Genomic DNA, 21,771 nt, shown 5'->3' on the forward strand with positions numbered 1-21,771 from the left:
GATGGCAGTGAAGCTGGTTCCTCTTTGATGACATTCAGAGATTTATTGAAATTAAAAATGTAGAAATTTATGTTTAGAGCTAATTCTTCAACTAAATGTTGAAAACCTGTCTGAGCTGATGTTTTAGTTTGTCTTCAGCTAAAACTGATAAAGTCAAAAAACTTTTCTAATAATAATTCTAGAACAGAACCAATGCAGCGTTTGCCATTGTTGTTTATTTGTGCCGCTTTCCTGACTCAGAGCTCTGTTCTAAGCTCCCTGGTCTAGTTAAAGTCCCAGGAGAACTTATCTTTGTGATGGTAGGAAAAGCAGATTCTAATGGTTGCTATGAAGACCAGGTGAACCCTCAGTGTTCTGCCATTCCCAGTTTCACCAACTTAAAATAATGCAACTAACTAAATTTATTTTTCATACAAAAATCCCAACTGGGAACCTTTGTCTTGATGTGTTTCTGGTACTCCTGTAAATCTGCCACTTCAACAGCTACATGTGCTAACAGCAGCGATGAAAGCTGCTTCTCTCGGTTGATTTCTGCTTCAAACCGATCTGATCGGACAGTGGAAAAGACTGTTGCTATGTTCAATTTGTGCTAAATGGATGATTTGATATAATATTTTTGCAAGCAAAAAATCAAGAAAAACTTGAAAAAGATTAATTTCAAAAACAAAACTTTTATTTCTCAATAAATAAATCAAAAATAAACATTTTGATATTAACTTACGGTGCATTTTAAAGAGTTAAACCTACATTTGGAGTTTGTTATTTTTCAGATTTTATCTTTTCAAAATTTTGTTTTATGGATTTAGTTTTCTAAAAATGCTGCTTTTCAGATTTTATTATTCTGAATTTTTATTTCTCAGATTTTTTTTTTTTTTTTTTTTGCTTTTCAGATTTTTTTTTTTCAAATCTCATTTTACAGTTTATGTTCCTCTCTTTTCGGAGGCCTCATCCTTCCTCTGAAAAGCAAGTCGAAGATGCATTTCTATTGGTCAGTGTGGAGCAGGAGCAAGTGTTTCTAATGTGTGGAACACAATCTGTTAAGTGCAGCTTGAAAATATTAGAAATGCAAAACTTTGTTTAACAAAATAAAATAAAAATAAGAAATCTAAAAAAAACATCTAAAATAATTTAAATACATAAAAAAGTTCTGATAGAAAAATAAAGAAATAGACAGCTGCATTAGTGTTGGTTCAACTTTAAAATGTTTTTATTGAGAAAATTTTCAAATTTTCATTTTTGAAATGCTTTTTTTTTCAAATGTCAATTTTTTAAACATATTCCTTGCTTGCAATGATACTGAAACAAATTTTTGTCTTTGTTTTACTATTTTTATGTGATGAAAGTTCAGCCTTTAAAGTTGACCAGGGATTTTCTGACTGATGTTTTTTTTTCCTTCCTGAAGCCGTTTGGAGCAAAACCTGATCAAAAGCGTCCCACCAGGAGCATTTACAGCCTACAAGAAGCTGAAGAGATTGTGAGTAAACACACACACACACAAGACAAAGTTTTGTTAAGATACCGAAAATTTCAAATATACTCCATGAATTATACGAACATTGGCATTGTCCTTGTATTACACCTTGGTCCCGGTAATGTAAGTATGTATTCAAATCAAAAGGCACCTTAAACCACATAGACAGACAGACACACACACACACACACACACACACACACACAATAATGATCCATGTGGATCAGTTAATTTTCCTTTTTCTACCTGTTTTCTCAGTTCTGTCTCTTCAGATTTCAAAACTCTCTTCCTCCTTTTGTCGCTCTCTGTTTTTCCTCGATTCATCGTTTTTCATGTTTCTGATCGTTTGTCTGGCAAGTTGAATCCCTTTAGTGATTCTTTCTTTACTCTCATTCGGTCCACAGAGACCTGAGCAAGAACCAGATCTCCGACGTGGCTGCGGACGCCTTCAGCGGACTGCGGTCGCTCACTTCACTGTAAGTTCGTCACGCGTTCTAACGCGCAGGACAAGAGAAAAGGAAGTCACTGAATAAAAGAGTTTCACATGGTGCTGAGTTTGAGTCTTTGTTTGTCCCTCACAGCGTTCTGTATGGCAACAAGATTGCTGAGCTACCAAAAGGAATATTTGATGGACTTTCTTCTCTGCAACTACTGTGAGTCTTCAGGAAACTGAAATATTTTCATCACGTTAGCTGCACAACACCGGAATAGAGAAGGAGATCGATGCAAGGTGGAAATGTAAATGAAAAGTCAGGACATAAGAAAACAGAGATCGAGTCAAGCAAGCAAATACTCGGCTTGTTTTGATTTTAAATTACAGAGTTAAAAATCAACAGCAGTAATTTGAGTTATTTAACCTGGCATGAGTAGAAAAAGATGATGTTTTATTTTCAAAAGTCATGTTTTCACCATGTTAATCATTCATTCTTAAATGTCAGTTTCAAGCCTATGTAGTATGTTAAGCTAAATACTTAGTTATCTAGCTAAATAAATACAAGAGAATATGATGCTAAATAAAGCTACATAAAGAGAAGAAAACAATGCAAGCCTCATGTTTCTACGCTGCATCATTTAGTACATTCAACTTTTTAAAAACAAACTGATCCTCTCCTCACAGCTTCCTGGACCTGCTGTCACCATATTGGATTCCACAGCAGACCTTCAGTGGTCATAATGTTCTGCTTCTTTTCTTGACTGTTTGTGTTTCAGATTACTGAACGCCAACAAGATCAACTGTCTGAGAGTGAATGCCTTCCAGGACCTGCAGAACCTGAACCTCCTGTCTCTGTATGACAACAAGCTGCAGAGCATCAGTAAAGGCCTCTTCGCCCCGCTGCGCTCCATCAAGACTCTGTAAGTTCAAGATGGCTGCCATAGTCGTCAAAGTTATGTATTTTTCAACATAAGGTCCCAATATTTATCACAGATAAATACTTTTGGTGTTGAATCATACTTTATTGGACCTTTAGAAATCGTACTTACTGATATTTTAATTTTTCAAGATGGCCACCTTGTCATGGAAAGGTAATTTTTGCACTGAAACGGTCAATTAATTGAATGTGTTTGGTGTCAAGTCATAGCTTACATATTTTGAACCATAGAAATCATACATATTTTGTTGATCTGGTGGACATTTTACGAAATGGCCGCCGTGGTTGTAATGGAGAATAGATGTTTGCACTAAAACTGGCTGCAGTTTTTACCAGTGGTGGCCACAGCTAACCACAACATTAGCTTCACTAAGAGCCAATTTGCCAGTCAAGAATCTTAGCTTTACTAAAGCTACCACTAAACATAAAAACATTACCAGAAGCTAATGCTAACCATTAAGATGATTGTGTCTTATCTTCTTCCAGTTGATTGATCTGAGATTTGCAGTAAAGTCCTCAGTTTCTGATTCTGCTTCATTTGATCTCTTTAACGTTTTATGAATATTATGACCAAACTGGAAAATATATGATGTGACATAAAGTTTATTTGGGTTATGAAAATGGGGAACATTTTAATGGCAATAATTGGCTAAAAGGACTCCAAAACAGCAGCCATCTTGAACAATGGTGTCATTCTGAAATTAAAGTAAACGATGGGAAATGTGTAAAACATCCCGCAAGAGGGCTTAAGGTTTATGTTTGAATCCATATTTGGAATACATTTACAGTAATGTTCAGACAATCAGCAGTATTATTATTATTATGATGATGATTGTTGTTGTTGTCGTCCTGCGCCTCCAGCCACCTGGCCCAGAATCCCTTCATGTGCGACTGTCACCTGAAGTGGTTGGCCGACTTCCTGTTCGACAATCCCATCGAGACCAGCGGCGCGCGCTGCAGCCACCCGCGCCGGCTGGCCAACAAACGCATCAGCCAGGTCAAAGGCAAGAAGTTCAGGTGCACAGGTGAGCGCCACACTTGGCTCTTCAGGGGTCAGAGGTCATCCTACCTCTGGATCCTTCCAGACACAGACATGTTCCATTTGGGTTTCTTCTAGGTCCAGACATCTATCATTTATCTTTTATTGTTCAGCACTTCTTATCATGATAAGAAGCTTCACTCATCGTTGTTTTTAATAATGATGTTTAAAAAGAATTAGAAAATTATTCTTATAATCTGATTTTTAGTTTGACTGTTTTCTCTTCTTTTTATTCAAAGAAAGCATTTATAAATATTGATGCATTTGAAAGTATGTTTTTTTGGGGGGTGGTTCCCCTCCAGGGGGTCTTTTGTGGCTCTAGTGTCTCTTATATGAAATCAGGCTGACAGGAGAGGGGGGAAGACATGCGGCAAATCTCATCGGGTCCGGGAGTCGAACTAAATGCAAGAACAATCTAAGAAACTAGAGACAGAGGAATAAACTGGTATGGCAAGACCTTTTGAGCAATAATTAACACAGATATGGCAAGAAGAAACAGTCCTTGTTTTCAGATGAAAGGTAAAATAATATATAATAATAATAATAATAATAAGTGCCATCAGTCTGTTGGGACCACAGCTAACAATAAGAAGAAATCTATTTTATTGTCCCATAAAAGGCTGAGAAACTGATCTAAAGGTTGTGTTTAGTTAGCTGGACTCTGGAGGGTAAACGCTACAGAAGTTTGGATTAGATCAAAGCAGATTTAGGTGTTAGAACGGCCTAGTCAAAGTCCAGACCTGAAACTAAATGAGAGTCTATGAAAAGCTTTTTTTTTTCCCCCTCCAGGGGGTCTTTTGTGGCTCTAGTGTCCCTTATATGACAATAGGCTGACAGGAAAGGGGAGAAGACATGCAGCAAATGTCGTCGGGTCCAGGAATCGAACCCGCGGCCACATTGAGGGCTCAAGGCCTCCAAATGTGGATCACGCTGTCCCCTACGCCACCGCAGCACGCCCAAGAGTTTATGAAAAGCTGATGTTCTCCATCCAGTCTGCCTGAGCTGGAAATGACAGATGGGAAAAAATCTATTTTAACACTAAATAACCTGCTTTTCTTCTTTATTGTTTTTCATTTATTACACTGTGATCCATGTGTTGCATTGACAGGAAGTCTGACAGGAAGTCTGGGGGTGTGAAGACTTTCTGACATTAAATCATTTCTGCCGTTAACTCCGCCTCCAGCCTCTTACAGAGCTGCTGCATGTTCTCCTGCCAGCAGGGCGGCGCTGTTTCAGATCTGTTTCTGACTCATGTCTTGTTCCCCGTCACGTTCCCCTTGTTGTTCCCAGGTTTTAAATTCCTGAATGCCTCGGTTCTTGCTAAGCACCGTCTGTAGCTCCGCCCCCTGCCACGCCCTGTTGGAGGCGGCGGCTTCTGCTTCAGCTCTTCCTGTCTATCGCCTCTCCTTGTGCTCCCCTCTCCCCGCTGCCTCCTCCTCTTGACCCCTGACCTCTCTCTGCCCCTGACTGACTGGTGCAGCTCTCTGTCGTCCCGCCTTCCTCCTGTGTGGACCTTCATTCTGATTGGTTCTGCAGCTGTCTCTTGTGCTTGATCTAACCATGTGGCCCCGCCTACTGTGACATCACATGGTTCCGTCAAGCGCCAGGGACCGCGCGGCACACGCCCACATGCCTCTCTCGGCCAATCACACGCCTCGGAGCCTGTAGGGGTTCGGTTCTGACTCCTCTGACGCCGTGAGAACGTTCTGCTTTATCTTTGTTGCACAAGCATAATCTGACGTCAGATATTCCAAATTTCAGTGCCAACTGATGGAAAAACTTCCCAGAGCTGGTTGCAGGTGGAGATTTTCATTTTAACATGTTTTTTTCCCCTTAAAAATTTTAAAATATATTTATTTGCATTTTCCTTCCAGTTTTCAGTTTGACTCCTGCTTTCTGTTTTCTGCTCCTTCACTTCCTGTTAGCACAGCACCACTTCCTGTTAGTGCTGGTTGTGCTGCTCTCATACATGTTCCTCATTGAATCAGACTTGTTTAATAACAGAGGTGAGCTCCTCCGGGGTTAAAGGTCGTGTGTCTGCTGGATTTTCATGTTTCTCCCTAAAAGATGAATTATTTTTTAAAGTTTCTGAATGTTTTGTATCAACATTTTTCATCCACAGCTCTCTCCTCAGTTTGGTGTTTTTATTTTTCTCTGTCTTCTTGCTGGTTTTAATCTCCCTCCCCTCTTCCTTCTCTCTGTTTCTGTGTCCTCCACTGTGTCTCGCCCCCTGCAGGTCAGGAGGACTACCGCAACCGGCTGAGTGGGGAGTGTTTCCAGGATCTGGTGTGTCCGGAGAGATGTCGCTGTGAAGGCACCGTGGTGGACTGCTCCAACCTCAAACTGACCCGGATTCCTCCGCACATCCCTGAACACACCACCGACCTGTAAGAAACCAAAAACGCCTGCAATTGACAGCATGCAGGCTGACGCACGTGCATGTTAGCATCGCTTTCATCCTGACGTCTGACAATACTGAGTCTGATGGTGTCCGACATTAGAACAGTAGAATATTCTTCTACTGACAGAAACTGATAATTCATGTTAATAATGCCCTTAAGTCTGGAGGAATAGATCTCCCCGTAAAGAACATAAACAGTTAGGCGAGCACATTCGCTTTGGTTGTATTTATCCAGAATGCCCTGCGCTGTAGTCCACTTCCTGCTTTTGGAGCGGTCTGGTCCGCTTGGCGTTCACTTCAGACTGAACCCAGACGGAGGTTTGGAGGACCGGAGGTCAGAGGTCGATTAGCGTTAACACCTCATTACTGAACTGGACTTTATAGAACAACGGACTGGAAGAGGCGTGTCCTCCAAACAGGAAGAGGCGTGTCCTCTAAACAGGAAGACGCGTGTCCTCCAAACAGGAAGAGGCGTGTCCTCTAAACAGGAAGAGGCGTGTCCTCTAAACAGGAAGAGCCGTGTCCTCCAAACAGGAAGAGGCGTGTCCTCCAAACAGGAAGAGGCGTGTCCTCCAAACAGGAAGAGGCGTGTCCTCTAAACAGGAAGACGCGTGTCCTCTAAACAGGAAGAGGCGTGTCTTCGTCAGAGAATTCGAGAATTCCTCTTCAGCTGCAGGTCGGACTGCAGGTCGGACTATGAACTAATCAGAAAATGTGAAGCATTTCGATGAGCCGCAGCAGGAAACGGCGCATCATTTCCACCAAACCTCTTCAGGGTTTTATAAATCATTCTGGGTTTACTTCATCCAGGTCGCTCTGTGTTTTAATGCCACACATCTCATTAGAAAGAATTCCCTGGAGCTGAGCTTTCACTTTCATCCTGCAGTTCACACACACACACACACACACACACACACACACTACATCCTCTTAGCACCTTTTTAGTACAAATGACCTCAATAAAGCAGATGCTTGGCTTGCTATCTGCCCAGCTGTTTTCTCTGGGCTCAGGGCGATGCGGCTATTGATGACTACATAGAAACGATTCATCGCTCTTCCTCCTCCTCTCTTTTATTTCTTCATCGTTCTTTGTTTTCCGCTGCATCATAGTTCAGAGCTCTGTGTTTCCTCGCTGCTTGTGAAACAGAAAATAAATGAATCTAACTTCATTTATTTCTGCCCTGTTCTCCGCAGGCGGCTAAACGACAATGAAATCTCCATCCTGGAAGCTGCTGGGACGTTCAGGAAGCTGCCCAACCTCAAGAAAATGTACGTTCATTTCCAAACACACTTCTCATCTAAACTGTTTGTATTTTCACTTGTTTTATGAGGCAGGTCAACAGCTTCACTAGGATGAGGCGTTTAAAGCAGGTTAAAGGGAGATGAATACAAATGCACACCACACTTTTCAGATTATTATGCCTAGAAATGTTCAGACCTGTGAATCTGTTTGCTTCATGGTTAACCAAAGATGAATTCATCCAAATAAATATCTGTGAGCTACAAATCTAAACAGTTTGAACGTTTTCAGGAACTAATATTCATACAGCGCCTGGCGCCATGGCAACTAGGCTCGGCCCACAACCGCATTAACGTCATCAGGCAGAAGATTATTTTTATCTGCTGATCATCAAATAAACTAATGAGAACATTCAGGCAATAAAACCAAAAACACCATAATTAAGCTTTCATATTGTTCCTTGTTATTCAACAAATAAGATGAGTCATCAGCCAGCAGAGAGAACAAAATGAAACAAATTTCAAAAACCGGTTCTGGTTTAACATCGGGTTCTGGATTAACGTCGGGTGCGGGTATAACGTCGTTCTGGATTAACGTCGGGTGCGGGTATAACGTCGTTCTGGATTAACGTCGGGTGCGGGTATAACGTCGTTCTGGATTAACGTCGGGTGCGGGTATAACGTCGTTCTGGATTAACGTCGGGTTCTGGATTAACGTCGGGTTCTGGTTTAACATCGGGTTCTGGATTAACGTCGGGTTCTGGTTTAACGTCGGGTTCGGGTATAACATCGTTCTGGATTAACGTCGGGTTCTGGATTAACGTCGGGTTCTGGATTAACATCGGGTTCTGGTTTAACGGCGGGTTCGGGTATAACATCGGGTTCTGGTTTAACATCGGGTTCTGGTTTAACATCGGGTTCTGGTTTAACGTCGGGTTCGGGTATAACGTCGTTCTGGATTAACGTCAGGTTCTGGATTAACGTCGGGTTCTGGATTAACGTCGGGTTCTGGATTAACTTCCCAACCTTCAGGGCGACTCGCTATGATTTCATTCCCTTCATGCTGATAAGACAGAAAAATTTTTTGGCGTTTCACGCCATGTGGGCAGAGCCGCTGTCCTGTGGCGCCAGGTCAGCTGGTGAATGAACCGTGTGACACCAACACGACCAAGGAAAAGAAATGTAATGAGAAAACCTTCTTTAAGGGCCGGTATTATGTTTACATCATGTTCTAAAGTTTTTCTTTCATCAGAAACAAACCTGGAAGTTTGCCTTGAAGCTTTAATGTTTGAGAAATCCTTCAGTCTCCATGGCAACCATTCAGCTGCAAAGCACCTGGGTGGAACTAGCCCCACCTTCGAGGCGTAGCTCCTCCCCCGCTCAGCTCCTCCAGACTAGCTAGCAGCAATTAGCAAACAGATGTTGGAACTGCTGAACTCGTTAAAGGAGCTGCTGCTCAGAGCAACCCTGGTAAAAACGTTAATGAGTTAACAGAAGAGTCATGACGGGACAACTTCCTGGGGGCGGAGCTTCAGAAAGAGCAGGAGTTTTTAAAGAGACAGTGGCCAAATTTGAAGACCTTAAATTACAAAGGGAAGTTTCCTTTAGGTCATATTTGATATTTCTAGCATTTTAAAACAACTGAAGGTGACATTTTATAGCATTACTATCCTATAAAATGGAAAACATGATAAAATGCATAAGATAATAAAAACATAATAATGAGCATGAGAAGAGAAAGAGCTGCTGGTTGGGGGAGACGCAGAAAAACTCAAATAAAGGTTGGATGGATCAAATATTAAATGGAAAAACAAAATAGATCTTCAGTCCAGGTCCTTATCTGCAGAGAGAGTGACTGAGTGTGTGTGTATGTGTGAGGTGTGAGTGTGTGCGCGCGTCAGAAGAAGATAGAGAAAGATGGAGCAGAGTCGAGTGTTTGATTTATTGGAGAGGAAATTGCTAACCATCCAGCAGCATCACTGACAATATAGATTGGTTTGCTCTCATTTCCATTTTCCTTCCTTCCTCTCTTCCTCTGCCTCCTTCCTGTTTGGTTTGCTTTAATACATCTGACTCCATATCTGTCTGCCGTCATTTTTTACTCTTTTCCTACCTTGAAAGCTGCTCACAGCAACCTGTCATGGCCGCCACTGATGGCTTTCATAGGACGTCACAGACGTCGCTAGCTAACGATACACATTAGCTAACGTCTGCTAGCTAACGTTAGCGGGCGTTAGCTAACGTTAGCTAATGACTGCTAACCTTCGTTGATGGACTGCTAGTGCCGCTAGTTCCCATTTATATCGGCTAACGCCTGTGGCCGGCCGCTGATGCTTATCACGGCATTCTCCCTCCTCCCTCCAGTCGTTCTGTTTTCGTCTGGAGTGTTTTATGTCTGCAGGTTTTCTGTGTTATCTCGTGAAAGAAAAGGATATTACAATGAGAGACGTTAATGACCTGGAGGGACGTGACTAATTGCCGCAATCAGAGGCAGAATCCATGTTTGGCAGGGTGGGATCTTATCTGGTCCTTTACAACTGGATCTGCTGAAACACTTGCTGATGCTTCCGGTTCTTCCCGCAGAAACCTGAGCAACAACAAGCTGAGAGATCTGAGAGAGGGCGCCTTCGACGGCGCGGCCGGCGTGCTGGAGCTGCTGCTCACCGGGAACAAGCTAACCGCGCTGCAGGGTCGCATGTTCAGGGGCCTGAGCGGCCTCAAGACCCTGTGAGTATTACCGAGCCGCGCTCCGTGTGTGTGTCTGTGTGTGTGTGTGTGGGTGTGTGTGTGTGTGTGTGCGTGTGTGTGTGTGTGTGTGTGTGCGTGTGTGTGTGTGGCGGGGCGAGCAGTAAATCTGTTTTCTGCCTCAAAGTGGGGACTTTCCCTGCAGGCGACGATTAAATCGTTAGCTTTTATTAGGAAGAACTGGCTGTGCTTTCTGGGTTAAACGGGCCGGCTGACATGGAAAGAACCCAGAACCCATTTCAGAGACGGAGCAACTGCAGGAAGAGAGCAGAACCAGAACTAGAACAGAACCAGAGATGGCAAATCCATTGATTTTTCATCTCTGGTTCTGGAACCAGAACATCACTTCTTCATATTGACTCTTTGCGTCTCAACCGTTTCATTTACTGGCTGATTTCTCCGTCTGGTTCTGGTTATTCATCTCTTGTGTTTCTGCCAGTTTTTATTCTGCAGGACAAAACTACAAGGCCCATAATGCATTGCAGCAGACAAGGCTGCGGTGCCTTCAGCTGGCAGTGGGATCTGTATGGAAGTAAATATGTGCCATCAGAATTTGAATAAAAAATACCTCTGAAATTTGAATGTTGTATATTAGTGCTTACTTTTTCAGTATTAAAATAAATTCAGAATATATTTTTAACCTAAAAAAAAATTCAATGTCATTATTTTTGCAGTAAAAAAAAATTCGGTGTAATTTTTTTACATGGTTGCAATTTTCAGTTATTAAAAAAATTCACATTCCTATTTCAAAGTGATCAAATTTTCAATATACATATTTTTCACAGTTTAAATTTTCAGTGTTAAAAAATTCAGCATATAAAAAATTCAACTTTTCAAAATTCAAATGCAATATTTTCGTTGTCCTCCAATTCAACTTGCTCAAATTAGCGCGTCTCAAATTCAGCGTCTAAAAATTGGCTGCTGTCTCAAATTCAGCGTCTAAAAATTAAGCTGTAAAATGGCCAAGGTTACTTCAGGTCACAGACATTAGCAATGGATGTCCGATTCCAACATCCACCTAATCACGTGACACAACCGTCATATTGAAGAAATACCAGCATCACCCAGGCTGGCGACCATGGAGGTAACGCAAAACCCAACGGTGAGTTTAATGCTTTCATATTTCTATAGTATATTTTATTTTGTGCATGAAGTTTGATACATTATCTTAAAGCCTGATTTAAAACACGGGTTGGGCCGTTGTTAATCTTACAAATTGTAGATTTATTTGTGTTTTATATAGTTTCTATAATTTTAATGAGAGAAGAGCACAGTAGGATTGCCATCCCTTTCGGAAAATACGGAATCGCCCCGTAACGAGACGCGATTTGTTCGGTATTTCTGTATGTCCGACAGTAACGCCTATCACACGCATATAAACATTTAGTGTAACAATAATTACAAAAATAAAACACAAGACATGTTAAGCTCAGCTAATGTGGCGGGAGCTAGTAAGGACCCCAGAACGCTTTGGACCATTGATGATGTCACGGTTGCCTAGAAACACCAGGATGCAAAAGAGGGTTAGCAGTCGTGGTGAGCCGCTCTCAACCTGCGTCTTTATAAAACGTCCTCAACCGATACTCTACCATGTCCTAGCAAAGATACAGGAGAGGGAAGACACACATGCCAGGCTGAACAGTGTCAGTGAGGATGAATGCTAGCAATTAAAAAAAAAATTAAGAAGGAAACTGAAGAAATTATACTGTCTCTTTATTCTTTAAAACTTATGGTACTGCAGTTTTAGTTTCTCTAGTGAAATAGAATGACACTTTCCATCTACTAGATCCTTATTTTAATTTCTGAAATGTGGGAACCCTACAGCACAGAGCTTTCCTGAGTAAAAGTGATCATTCTCATGAAGTGTAAATTTCTTTTTAACTAATCCTTTTTCAACTGCTACTTTGTCTTTTATATATTTTGTGACTACAGGGTAGTCAGGATGCTATTGTTGAATCTGCAAGCCACTTACTTAATTTACTAACTGAAAGACCACGGAGTGGAGGAAGAGGAGACATGATGAAATTCTGGACTGGATGGGAAAATCTGCCAGCAAGTCTGTCTGTGGAGATTGTTCGTGGAAACTACACCACATGCTACAAAACACTAAGAATTCCTTGTCACTACTGGAATTACAACTCTTTCAGTGAGGATTTTGTAGCATGCATTTCCTCTACGCAGTCTGGCTTCGGCTTGCTTTGAGTGATTGACCTGTTAGAAAAAATAAATAAGTAAAAAACAATCTACATTTAAGCTGTAGCAGTTCTTTGTTTGTGAATCAGTTTGTTAAAACAAAACAGTTTTGTTGAAATGTAGAATCAATTCAATTTTCTGATTTTGTCAGATCACAAGTTCGTTACATATGTTTAAATGTGATCATATGTATTACTCATTAGAGCGACAACATTGCTGTTACTCTAATTTCTCTAGTTTTGTCAAATTCAAAACTAGAGGAACTAGAATAACACAATGTTCAGAGTAGATATTTCATTTCTCTGAGTCAGTACTGTTTGTACAGGCAGTTTTAAATATGAAACTGAAATTGTTTTTTTATGCAAAATGTTATTGAATGTACTTAGATGAGTTCATATATGCTTTAGGTATTAGAAAATAAACAACATAAGACAAAACTTTTTCTGATTCTTATAATTCAAGTAATGTAAAGCAATGCAACAATGTACAAATGTACCTAATGGGTTCCTTTTGAGTAAAGAAAAAAAACAAACAAATTACAAATTTAGAACATTTTTGTTCTCTGACATGTCTACCATAAAAGCACTAAAATTCACCTCTGTGGTAACATGATCAGCATTTTGCTTTACATTTCATAAATGGTGAATTTTTAAACTGGCACGGAAGCGTATTGCTGTCACAGGAAAAAAAATTGAGCGCTATCACGTTATAACGTCACATGTATCTTATTAAAATGTGATAGTTATCTTGTTAAAACATGATTGCCTTCTGGTGATTTTGGTTGCTTGGTTACAAACAGCCGTTTGCCGTTATTCAGCTATTGTTATTAAATAAAAATCTGAACATAAAATGTTCAGCAAATACATCTGAGCCTCCGTTATAATCTTTACAACCTCTGTCAAGGCACCGTGGGGTTCAGGAATTGGATGATGTGTACGACCAAGAACCCAGAGCAGGTTAGGAGTCATGTTGCTTCAGTTGGAAGTGGGTGATTGTCCCAGCCACTGCAGAAAGTATCCAGATCATCCTGCAGACATGGCAGGAAGACATAATGGCAACAGAAGAGGAGTGCTTCATTTGAAATGTCCAGGTATCCCTCTTCTTTAAGGTAGTGTAGCACGTCATAATAGATGCATGTTACAGCCGTCCACAGATCTCTCCACAGTCGCTCAGTCCTTCAATTATGGAGTAATAAACGATTAAAAACTGCCCTTCAAATCTCATCATATTGAAGACCACACAAAGCTAATGTTACTATAGACATTCAAAAGCATCACATATTGAAACTTGTCATTTGTACAAACCTTTGATTGTGCACACTCTTCCCAGATATAAAACTGCTTCTTCCTGCTCCAAACAATCACGGAGTCTATCAAAAATATGATTCAGCAAAAGTTCCTTGAAAAGAGAAAAAAGAAAAAAAACATTTAAAAAATTGTCAGTAAAATAAAAAAGTATTTTGACATCAGTAGGTCAGCATTGAGAAGTCACAGTAATCTAAATTAAATTATGATATTTAATCTAAAATAAGTTAACAGATGTACTTACAAGCATATATTTTCTTGAAAATTAGTTAAAATCAACTGACGGTTGTTTATAGTGTTGCTAGGTAACAGAACGAGGTTTTAGGCAAAGTAAAAAGAATGTAAATTAATATTGTATATCAACAATTGTCAGATAAGAGAAGCAGTATTTTGGATGATGTTGTAATGAAGTCACCTGAACAATACGGTAGCTGATAAGTATGGGGTTGTGGTTATAATTAATGTCGGAAAGTGTTCACAGCCCCTCTTTGAAGCACACAAGGCAGCCATATTAGCGGTAGCATCTCCTGAAAAATTACGACTTTACTAAGACTGCCTGTCTCAGTCTCACCTAAGACAACATACAAACAACCCAGAATGTCGCCACCCATCAGTTCTCTTTAAAGATTCTAGACTTGACCCAAGTGGTATTTCTTTTTGAAATAAAACTGGGGAAATTGGACGTGGACAGCGGGGAGGGGCTGGGGGTGCTAGGAGGTAGCGAGATGTAATATGCCGGCACTACACGGTGTAAGATTAACAACGGCCCAACCCGTGTTTTAAATCAGGCTTTAAGATAATGTATCAAACTTCATGCACAAAATAAAATATACTATAGAAATATGAAAGCATTAAACTCACCGTTGGGTTTGCGTTCGCCTCCATAGTCGCCAGCCTGGGTGATGCTGGTATTTCTTCAATATGACGGTTGTGTCACGTGATTAGGTGGATGTTGGAATCGGACATCCATTGCTAATGTCTGTGACCTGAAGTAACCTTGGCCATTTTTACAGCGAATTTTTAGACGCTGAATTTGAGACGGCGAATTTGAGCAAGTTGAATTGGAGGACAACGAAAATATTGCATTTGAATTTTGAAAAGTTGAATTTTTTATATGCTGAATTTTTTAACACTGAAAATTTAAACTGTGAAAAATATGTATATTGAAAATTTGATCACTTTGAAATAGGAATGTGAATTTTTTTAATAACTGAAAATTGCAACCATGTAAAAAAAATTACACCGAATTTTTTTTTACTGCAAAAATAATGACATTGAATTTTTTTTTAGGTTAAAAATATATTCTGAATTTATTTTAATACTGAAAAAGTAAGCACTAATATACAACATTCAAATTTCAGAGGTATTTTTTATTCAAATTCTGATGGCACATATTTACTTCCATAGATCTGGGTGTGACGCCTGGATATTAATGCACAGCACTTATTTAAAAAAACTACTGAAATCATTTTTATCTTCAAATGTTATATTTTATGAAACATTTTCTTAGTAGAAACATCATCATTTTTAATTAGAGGTGCAGCAATTGCAGTTTTCTGGCCGATCGCTGATTACGGATCTTTTAAAAAGCTTTACCTGATTCTCATTTTGGCCGATACCAGTTTTTTCGTCTGAAATGTTGCTCAATATAGCAAGAAAGTTGTTGCGTTTGCAACACTAGTGTTGCTATAGTTACTTATAAACATGCAGACAGAACTTGGTGGGCCGGTCTGCCAGTCAAGTCTTTCTCACCGGAGAACAGAAGAGCCCAGTGGTTGATTCTTAGACGTTTGGCAAGCTACATAAGATCAGTGGATAAGATCGGCTTCACATGTAAAAATCGGCCGATCGGGACCGATAAATCGCTGCCCCCCTGTTTGAAAAACATTTAATTTGATTTGATGTTTCCTTTCAGCCATTTTTGTTTATTTTGACACCATTTTGAACGGCGTTGGTTCCTGCAGCAGCTCCTGTCCTCACAGGAAGAACAGAAACCAGAGGGACACGCCTGACCCCCACACACCGTCCAATTAAGAGCGTGTGTGTGTGAGTGTGTGTGTGAGAGACTCTGTAATGCTATCATGTACATGTACACAGACTAATGAGTCCCTAATGCCATCATGTTGGTCTCTGTATTATGTTAAAAGGCTCCTGCTCCAGTAATAGCCCCGCTAACCTGGTTAGCCTGTCCAGAGATTGCTAATGCTAACTAACTCACTTATGCTCCCTGATGATGTCATGTTCCGGGCTGTCATGGCCGACTGCGTGCTTCCTGTCCAGGATGACATCATCATCTCCGATCAAATCTCCTGAATTTGTCATTTCAGTGAAATAATCACCGCCGGTCGTCTCAGAACCACTCGATTGATTCTTCATCACAAAATCACCAACACAACGTTACTATAATTAAATAAAACAAACAAAAACTGCAGTAGAGAAAACATGTTTATTAACTGAAATAAATAAAAACAGTAATTTATACAGAAAACTGCAACTATGTCATGCATTTATATACCTAACCGAAACATGTTCAAATAATTGATATTCTTTGTTTATCTTTATGAATCTATTTATTAGCCTTTCAAACTGATGAGAAATAATTTTTTACCCACACAAGCAGTTAGCATCGTTTAGCTTCGCTTCACATGTTTACATGTGACACTTTGTGAACGTTATCTTTCAGGCGTTTCACATCTGAAATTCATGAGATTTTTCTGTTAGGGAAGATTTGAAATGTCAGCCAATGAGAGACGAGGAAATCTGAGAGCAAGGAATGCTGGGAGATTCACACGTTGATCACAGATTAAACTGATCAGGGATTATTTTAAAACCTTTATTCTAATAAACTATAAAAATATAATTATTTATGTCAGAAATGACCTGTACAAAAATCTGATGGTGGTTTTACAGACTGTGTGTGTGTGTGTGTGTGTGTGTGTGTGTGTGTGCAGCATGCTGCGCAGCAACCAGATCAGCTGCATTGATAACGGGACCTTCAGTGGCCTGAGCTCGGTGCGCCTCCTCTCTCTCTATGACAACCGGATCTCCAGCATCGCCCCGGGGGCCTTCGCCACCCTGCACTCACTCTCCACCATGTGAGTCACCTTCCTCACCCTCCTCATCCTCACCTGCTGCTCTGCATCTCTCACACACAGCTTGATATTGCTGCACGTTTCTCTGGAAATCCTCTTCATAAAGTCTATTAGCTGGAATCCCAGGACATTTGTTATCAAAGTATCTACACACACACACACACACACACACACACACACACACACACACACACACACACACACACACACACACACACTGGAGCTGCAGTGTGGTTTTGTCCTGCTTGAAGCTGAGCTCAGCTGCTGCTGCAATCATCTGATAGATTTTTAACTAGTTGATGTGATTTGATTGGTTTGGATGTGAGGAAGAGGAGGAGGAGGAAGGTTTCAGATGATCAGGCTGGTTTGGTTTCAGTTAAGATGAAGATGCAAACTTCATCTTAACCAGATGGAGGCCGGCTGGTAGAAACTTCACATCCAGTTTATTGTCTCTTCTTAAAGGTTTAGAGTCGTTTCAATCCGGTTTTTGTCTGTTTTTGGAGCCGAATGAGGAAACATTTGTTGGTTTGGGCCGGACTCCGGGTCCAATGTGACCAGCACTTGGTTCTGACCCGAGTGCTGGTCCACTTAAACAATTTTGGTCCAAAGCTTGCTTCATCCCTCTGACTTCATACACAGATAGTTTCTGAATTATGAATATGATTAATCTGCCCCATGATGTTGTTGTGCCCCTGATCTGACTTCTGGTTCCGGCGACGCAGAGCGAAGAGCAGCGAGGAATTTAGGGGCTTTACTGCAAAATATTTTATTGTTATATCAGCGTCAACAGATACTAACAGTGAATCAGACTGAAATGACCACAGCAGGACTAGCTTTCTGCTAACCACAGCAGGACTAGCTTTCTGCTAACCACAGCAGGACTAGCTTTCTGCTACCCACAGCAGAACTAGCTTTCTGCTAACCACAGCAGGACTAGCTTTCTGCTAACCACAGCAGGACTAGCTTTCTGCTAACCACAGCAGGACTAGCTTTCTGCTAACCACAGCAGGACTAGCTTCATGCTAACCACAGCAGGACTAGCTTCATGCTAGCCACAGCAGTATTAGCTTCATACTAACCTCACCAGGACTAGCTTTCTGCTACCCACAGCAGAACTAGCTTTCTGCTAACCACAGCAGAACTAGCTTTCTGCTAACCACAGCAGGACTAGCTTTCTGCTAACCACAGCAGAACTAGCTTTCTGCTAACCACAGCAGAACTAGCTTTCTGCTAACCACAGCAGGACTAGCTTTCTGCTAACCACAGCAGTATTAGCTTTCTGCTAACTACAGCAGGACTAGCTTCATGCTAACCACAGCAATATTAGCTTTCTGCTAACTACAGCAGGACTAGCTTCATGCTAGCCACAGCAGTATTAGCTTCATACTAACCTCACCAGGACTAGCTTTCTGCTACCCACAGCAGAACTAGCTTTCTGCTAACCACAGCAGAACTAGCTTTCTGCTAACCACAGCAGAACTAGCTTTCTGTTAACCACAGCAGAACTAGCTTTCTGCTAACCACAGCAGGACTAGCTTTCTGCTAACCACAGCAGTATTAGCTTTCTGCTAACTACAGCAGGACTAGCTTCATGCTAACCACAGCAATATTAGCTTTCTGCTAACTACAGCAGGACTAGCTTCATGCGAACCACAACAGTATTAGCTTCTTGCTAACCACAGCAATAGAAGCATCATACAAACCCACGAAAGTTCTTACCTGATTAAAATAGCTGCAGCTGAACAAAGCAATATGGAAGCTAATGCTAATGAAACAGAAGCTGTAGCAAAGTGGCCATCTGGAAAACGTTATCACCATGACAACCCAAAACTTCCCTCATTTTAATATTCCAGACAATAATTCCAGCGGTGCTGATTGGCCAAATGTTGTTGTTTATTGTTATTGTTTCCCTAGCAACCAGACATGATTGGCTGGTTGGCTTCCATTCTGTCACTATCAGAGGAAATCTGACAGGAAATTCACAGTTAATGAGAATCAGTTGGTGGAAATGTGTAAATAATTCAGATTATATTTCAGCACACACTGTTGAGGAAAACTAGCATAGATAAAACAGTTTTTAAACATAAATACAGAAAGATTTTTGAGGGTTTTTTTTGTCCCCACCTGGGTTGATAAGGAGCGCAGCGCCCCCTATTGACCAGCCGCCATCAACACAGAAAATGTTGGAAAAACGTGAATGTGTTCAATTAAGTCCACAAATTTGATGCTATTCTGCATTTTTATGTTAGATTCCCATTCCTTTGCTTTTAGTCTGAATGTAAATAAGTCAGAACCTTCTGGTTCTGTTCAGGTTTTTCAGAACTGAAACCAGTAATGAATGCAGCTGCAGCATCAAACTGAGCGTGCTCCAGCCGCTGCTGCTGATTGGCTGCTGTCGCCCTCTCAGGTTGAATGGATCTGAACATTTTCTGGTTAGAAACAGAAACAAAGAGAAATCGGCGATGAGGGGAGGACAAACTTTCACTTCCATTCTTCTCTGGATGGATGAAAATAAAACACGACCTTCCCTCTCTTCTTTTTGCAGATCCAAATTTTTCTTTTTTTCCCCCACCAGGGGGTCTTTGTGGGTTTTAGTGTCCCTTATATGACAGCAGGCAGACAGGAAAGGGGGAAGAAGAGGGGGGAAGACATGTGGCAAACGTCGACGGGTCCGGGAATCGGACCCGCGATGGCCGAGTCGAGGACTCAAGGCCTCCAATCGTGGGTCGCGCTGTCCCCTACGCCACCACAGCACGCCCTGCACGCTCTAATCTCTCTATTATGGGATGTTACTTCTGACTGGGGCTGCAGATGGAATCAAGTTGAGTTTTTTTCCTGACCTCTGACCCTTTCCTGTCCACAGTAACCTGCTGTCCAACCCGTACGTGTGCGACTGTCACCTGGCCTGGCTGGGCCAGTGGCTGAAGAAGACCCGGGTGGTGAGCGGGAACCCGCGCTGCCAGAGGCCCGGCTTCCTGAAGGAGATCCCCATCCAGGACGTAGCCACGCCCGACTTCACCTGCGATGGTCAGACACCAGGCATGCTAATGCTAAGGATCCTAATTATGCTAATGCTAATGATACTTGGTATGCTAATGCTGTCCGCTATCATGTGACGCTTCAGGGAGGAAACCTGAACTTTTCTCATGAAATGGTGTGAAGATCAAACGAAGATCAAACATGAAAAGAAAAATTAAAGTTTCCAAGAATCTCCAGAGACAGAAAATCTAAATCTGATTTACCTTCAGACCCTGATCCGACCAAACGTCCGACCAAACGTCCGACCGAGCGTCCGACCGACCGAGCGTCCGACCGAACGTCCGACCGTCTCTCTGCTTGTCAGCTTTTGTTGTTTGTTGAATTTCAAATCAGAAATATTAAATTGGCCTCAAAGGGAAACTAAATGTTGTAACTGATTTTAGTTTAAATTCTTCAGGTGAAACTTTTCTAACTTCCTGTTTCCGTTTTCCAGGAAATGGTCTAGGAGACTTTTTGGGTCGGTTTCTGTAGAAACCAGTTTGTCTCAGACCTTCTCATAAATCCGTCCCACCTTGAATCCTTAAATCAGCCCAGCCTAATGTTCAACCTTAAGTCCTTCTCATCCCACTAAAATAAACGTAATGCCACGAAGGAGTGCTGTAAATCCTTAATGCAAAGTGAAAATGAGGCGTTTTGTGTGACCTTTGCTTCATGGCTCAGGTCGTAGAAATCACAGGTCTGGATCAGCAGCAACATGAAATCGATTGTTCTCTGGCTCTGAACCAACAGTCAGAGGTCTGAAGACAAACACACTGTCCACCACGGTGTGCTACACACACACACACACACACACACACACCGGTCTATTTTTAGTGAGCTGAAACGGCCGTTAAGGTGTCCAGATGCAGCTGGGGGAAAAGCAAAGTTAATTGAATTTGTGAGAAGATATTTAGCCCACATTGAGATGTTAGTTCAGTTGGTGTAGCGTGAGTCAGCCGCAGGCAGCAGCTGCCCTGGTCTCCGGAGCGCCACGCTGCAGATCAGACTCACGTTCACAGACGGCGCCCTCGTCGGCCAGCAGCGCTCATTTATCCCACAATTAGAGATCAGCTTGACTATAAAACCACGGCGAACGCAGGATGACGACATGAGCAGCAGGGCTGAAACCATCATCAACTGATTTAGTCATCAATTAATTAACGGGAACCCAAAAAGACCAGAGCGGTAAAATCCAAACTGAAGAAAATATAGAAATATTAAGACAAAATATGACTTTATCTGTAAAAGATGCATCCAAATGACCAGAGACCCACTAGAGGAATCCTAGTTTTGAATTCTAGGAAATCAAATCAAATAAATTTTTATTCAATTAAATTATTCAATTATTCTGATGAATAATCATTGATTATTCCAAATCACAATAATTGACAGAACAATGATTTATTCTGACGATTAATCAATTTATTGCCAGAATATCTCACTATTCTGATGAACAGTCGATTAGTCACCAGAATAATTGATGATTAATGATGGATTGCTGGAAGCTGCAGGCCTGATGAAGAGCGATGTTTGTCCTGTGTCTCATTCACATGTTGGAGTTTCAAACAGACTGCAAGCTTTCCGTTTTTAGGTCACGCATGAACTGCAGTTCCGGTCGTGTTGTGATTGGACCGGCTTCCAGCTCTCATTATCCTTCATTGTGGTTTCCACTGGGCTGCTTTACGTTTGGGACGGCGGTTGAGCGGCTCTTGTTCGCCACCAGAACGCCGGAGCTGGAAGAGGCTGCAGCCAAGAGCAACAGCAGCTTTCATCTCTGAGCGTTTTATCAGAGGCTGAGTGTTCGTGTGAATGAGTGATCGTTACGACCACGGCGTCTTAAAAAGCAAACATGCAGACAGAGAGCCAGTTTAAGGAGCAGAGAACCTGTCGCACTACAGT

At 41.4% G+C, this 21,771-nt stretch overlaps 1 protein-coding gene across 1 annotated transcript in view; it reads left to right on the plus strand.

Moving 5' to 3' along the window:
- slit3 (slit homolog 3 (Drosophila)) overlaps positions 1 to 21,771 on the plus strand; it is a 178,945-nt gene that overhangs the window by 132,826 nt on the left and 24,348 nt on the right. Inside the window, exons 10-19 of the mRNA XM_044127829.1 lie at positions 1,403 to 1,474; positions 1,876 to 1,947; positions 2,053 to 2,124; positions 2,681 to 2,824; positions 3,703 to 3,866; positions 6,117 to 6,267; positions 7,476 to 7,550; positions 10,104 to 10,247; positions 16,714 to 16,857; positions 19,718 to 19,881. Coding sequence (XP_043983764.1) covers positions 1,403 to 1,474; positions 1,876 to 1,947; positions 2,053 to 2,124; positions 2,681 to 2,824; positions 3,703 to 3,866; positions 6,117 to 6,267; positions 7,476 to 7,550; positions 10,104 to 10,247; positions 16,714 to 16,857; positions 19,718 to 19,881 — 1,202 coding nt within the window. The remainder of the gene's footprint in view (positions 1 to 1,402; positions 1,475 to 1,875; positions 1,948 to 2,052; positions 2,125 to 2,680; positions 2,825 to 3,702; positions 3,867 to 6,116; positions 6,268 to 7,475; positions 7,551 to 10,103; positions 10,248 to 16,713; positions 16,858 to 19,717; positions 19,882 to 21,771) is intronic.

This window comes from Gambusia affinis, linkage group LG09, assembly GCF_019740435.1.
Source record: "Gambusia affinis linkage group LG09, SWU_Gaff_1.0, whole genome shotgun sequence".
NCBI lineage: Eukaryota > Metazoa > Chordata > Actinopteri > Cyprinodontiformes > Poeciliidae > Gambusia > Gambusia affinis.